Below are 4,066 nucleotides of genomic sequence, written 5' to 3' on the forward strand. Positions count from 1 at the left end.
ATTCCTGGAGTTGTTGGGGGGATTTTTCTGTGGAGAAAATGAAAGGAAATTATTCCTGAGAATCCTGGGGTTTGGGCTGGGGTATTCCTGGAATTGTTAGGGGGATTTAGGGCATTTTCTGAGGAGAGAAGGAAGGGAAATTCCTCCTGGGAATCCTGGGTCTGGGCTGAGAGAGGCTCCAGGTCTGCCTCAGCTGCTTCTTCCCCAGGTTTGGAGCTGGGGCATTCCCAGAATTTTTGGGGGCATTTGGGGCAGTTTCTGAGGGGAGAACAAAGGGGACAGAGCTCCTGGGAACTCCAAGTTTGGACTGGGAAAGGAAGGACCTACCAGCATTGGATTTTTCCCTCTGGAGCTTCAGGAATTGCTGCAGGAAGCTCCCATCGTTCACAAACTTGTTGGACACGGAGGCCTCGCTCTCGGAGCCATCGTCGCTGAGCGGGGACAGGAAAACAGGAGCTGGAATTTGGGAGCTTCCCCGCCCTTCCCATGTGGGATTTGGGACAGGAAGAACTCCTGGAACTGGTCATTTTCCTCACCTACCACTGAATTCCCAAAAGAATCCCACTTCTCCTTCCTCCTCCATTAAAATTGGGATTTTCCTCCCCTTGCTCCACTAAAACTTGGATTTTTGCTCCCTAATCCACCAAAACCGTGATTTTTCCTCCTTCTGCTCCATTAAAATTAGGATCTTCCTTCCTTGCTCCACTAACACTGGGATTTTCATCCCCTTGCTCCACTAACACTGGGATTTTTTTCCCCTTGCTCCACCAAAACTGGGATTTTTGCGCCCTAATCCACCAAAACGGTGATTTTTTCCTCCTTCTGCTCCATTAAAATTAGGATTTTCCGTCCTTGCCCCACTAAAACTGGGATTTTCATCCCCTTGCTCCACCAAAACTGGGATTTTTGCTCCCTAATCCACCAAAACCATGATTTTTCCTCCTTCTGCTCCATTAAAATTAGGATTTTCCTTCTTTGCCCCACCAGAACTGGGATTTTCCTCCCTCAGCTCCCCTTCCCAACCCCTCCATTCCTGGCAGGCAGATTCCCGGGATGCCCACGTACTCTCCGAGCAGCGGGAGCTGCGGGATGCTGAGGGAGTTCTGCCGCGCCTGCTGCTCCAGCCGGGCCTCGATCTCCCGTTTCTTCTGGGCAATCAGCTCCTCCTGCTGCAGGATGTTCACGCTCGTCTTGGCCGACTTGGACTGGGACACACCGAACCACCGGCTCGCCTTCCCTGAGGGAAAAGGGTGGGAATTAACTCGGGAATTGTCTGGAATCAGGGGCGCATTCCCTGAGGGAAAAGGGCCGGAATTAGCACCAAATTGTCTGGAATAAGGGGCGCATTCCCTGAGGGAAAAGGGCCGGAATTAACTCGGGAATTATCCGGAATCAGGGGCCATTCCCTCTGAGGGAAAAGGGCGGGAATTAACTCGGGAATTGTCTGGAATCAGGGGTGCATTCCCTGAGGGAAAAGGACGGGAATTAGCACCAAATTGTCTGGAATCAGGGGCCATTCCATGAGGGAAAAGGGCTCGGGAATTGTCTGGAATCAGGGGCCATTCCCTCTGAGGGAAAAGGGCGGGAATTAACTCGGGAATTGTCTGGAATCAGGGGTGCATTCCCTGAGGGAAAAGGACGGGAATTAGCACCAAATTGTCTGGAATCAGGGGCCATTCCATGAGGGAAAAGGGCGGGAATTAACTCGGGAATCAGGGGCCATTCCCTCTGAGGGAAAAGGGCGGGAATTAACTCGGGAATTATCCAGAATCAGGGGCCATTGCCTCTGAGGGAAAAGGGCGGGAATTAACTCGGGAATTGTCTGGAATCAGGGGCGCATTCCCTCTGAGGCAAAAGGGCAGGAATTAACTTGGGAATTGTCTGGAATCAGGGGCACATTCCCTGAGGGAAAAGGATGGGAATTAGCACCAAATTGTCTGGAAACAGGGGCCATTCCCTGAGGGAAAAGGGTGGGAACTAGCACAGGGAATTACCCGGAATCAGGGGCCATTCCCTCTGAGGGAAAAGGGCGGGAATTAACTCGGCAATTGTCCGGAATCAGGGGTGCATTCCCTGAGGCAAAAGGGCGGGAATTAGCACGGGAATTGTCTGGAATCAGGGGCCATTCCCTCTGAGGGAAAAGGGCGGGAATTAACTCGGGAATTGTCTGGAATGAGGGGCACATTCCCTGTGGGAAAATATGGGAATTAACACGGGAATTGTCTGGAATATGGGGCACACACTCCATGACGGAAAAGGGCGGGAATTAGCACAATTGTCCGGAATATGGGGCACACACTCCATGACGGAAAAGGGCGGGAATTAGCACAGGAATTGTCTGGAATCAGGGGCGCATTCCCTGAGGGAAAAGGGCTGGAATTAGCACCAAATTGTCTGGAATAAGGGGCGCATTCCCTGAGGGAAAAGGGCTGGAATTAGCACGGGAATTGTCCGGAATATGGGGTGCATTCCCTCTGAGGGAAAAGGGCGGGAATTAACACGGGAATTATCCAGAATCAGGGCCGTGCTCCCTGAGGGAAAAGGGTGGGAATTAGCCTGGGAATTCTCCTGAATCAGGGGCCATTCCCTGTGAAGGAAAAGGGCGGGAATTAGCATGGGAATTATCTGGAATGAGGGGTGCGTTCCCTGAGGGAAAAGGGTGGGAATTAACTCCGGAATTGTCCGGAATCAGGGGCACATTCCTTAACGGAAAAGGGTGGGAATTAGCACGGATATTGTCGGCAAATAGAGGCCATTCCCTGAGGGGAAAGGGCGGGAATTAGCACGGGAATTATCTGGAATGAGGGCCGCATTCCCTCTGAGGGAAAAGGCGAGAATTAACTCAGGAATTGTCCAGGAATCAGCGGCCATTCGCTCTGAGGGAAAAAGTGGGAATTAACTCGGGAATTGTCTGGAATCAAGGGAAACCTGAGGGGAAAAAAGTGGGATTTAACACAGATCCTGCCAAATGAAGGGACTCATTCCCTGAGGGAAAAAGGCAGGAATGAACAGGGATCAACTCGAATCCAGAGCCACATTCCATGTAGGAAAAGGACTGAGTTAGCATGGGGAGCATCCTGAATCCAGGGTCACCTTCCCTAAGGGAAAAGTCGGGATTTAGCTTGGGAATTGTCTAGAATGAGGGGTGCATTTCCTGAGGGAAAAGGGCGGGATTTAACAGGGATCACCCCAAATCAAGGCTCACATTCCCTGAGGAAAAAAGGCAGGATTAGAGTAGGGACCATCCAGAGTTCAGCTTCCCTGAGGGAAAAGGAGGGAATTCATAAAGAGACCATCCAAAACCAAGGCTGGTCTTCCCTGTGGAAAAAGGGGGGAATGATCAGGGACCATCCCAAATCAAGGGGCACCTTTCCTGAAGGAAAAAGGTGGGATTTAACAGGAGTCATCCTGAATCGAGGGTCGCATTCCCTGTGGGAAAAGGGAGGGAATTAATGGGGAAACCATCCCAAATCAAGGCTCGTATTTCCCACGGAAAAAGAGGGGAGGTTAACACGGGCATCATCCTGAAACAAGGCTTGCCCTCCCTGTGGGAAAAGGGAAGGAATAAACTGTGGGATCATCCCAAACTCAACTTCCCAATAGAAAAAAAAAAGGAGAAAAAATCAGCAGTGGAGTCTCCACGAACCACCAGCTCAGCTTTCCTATGGAAAAAGAGAGAGGGAATGAACAGTTGGGTTTCCTGCGAGAAAAGGAGAGGAAAAATCATCAGTGGGGCCTCCCTTAACTACCGGCTCTGCTTCCCTGGGGGAAAAGAGGAGAAAAATAACGGGCAGAGCACCCCGGACCACAGGCTCGGTTTTCCTGTGGGAAAACGAGGGGAATTTAACAGAGGAGGCATCCCGAACCAGCAGCCCGGGTTCCCTAGGGGAAAACGAGCGGGGAACGAACGCGGGCATCCATCCCGAACTCCCGACTCGGCTCCGCTGCGGGAAAAAAAGGAGCGAATTTAACGGAGGGGTTTCCACCAGCCCCCGACTCTGCCGGCACACCCCCACCCCGGGCGCACCCCCCCACCCCCGGCTCCCGGAGCCCCGCGGGCGGAGGG

General features: G+C 52.1%; 2 protein-coding genes across 2 annotated transcripts in view; one reads left to right on the plus strand and one right to left on the minus strand.

Annotated features, from left to right (window-relative positions):
• The window catches only part of SUGP1 (SURP and G-patch domain containing 1), a 17,219-nt gene extending 14,971 nt beyond the window's left edge, over positions 1 to 2,248 (minus strand). Inside the window, 3 exon segments of the mRNA XM_031065601.1 lie at positions 328 to 431; positions 1,066 to 1,294; positions 2,242 to 2,248. Of these exon segments, the coding sequence (XP_030921461.1) occupies positions 328 to 431; positions 1,066 to 1,294; positions 2,242 to 2,248 (340 nt within the window).
• A 1,435-nt stretch (positions 2,249 to 3,683) lies between these two features.
• LOC102032751 (MAU2 chromatid cohesion factor homolog) overlaps positions 3,684 to 4,066 on the plus strand; it is a gene marked incomplete at its 3' end in the record, with an annotated part of 8,952 nt that continues 8,569 nt past the window's right edge. Inside the window, exon 1 of the mRNA XM_031065602.1 lies at positions 3,684 to 3,824. Within this exon, the coding sequence (XP_030921462.1) occupies positions 3,684 to 3,824 (141 nt within the window). The remainder of the gene's footprint in view (positions 3,825 to 4,066) is intronic.

This window comes from Geospiza fortis, unplaced genomic scaffold (assembly GCF_000277835.1).
Source record: "Geospiza fortis unplaced genomic scaffold, GeoFor_1.0 scaffold395, whole genome shotgun sequence".
In the NCBI taxonomy this organism is placed as follows: Eukaryota; Metazoa; Chordata; class Aves; order Passeriformes; family Thraupidae; genus Geospiza; species Geospiza fortis.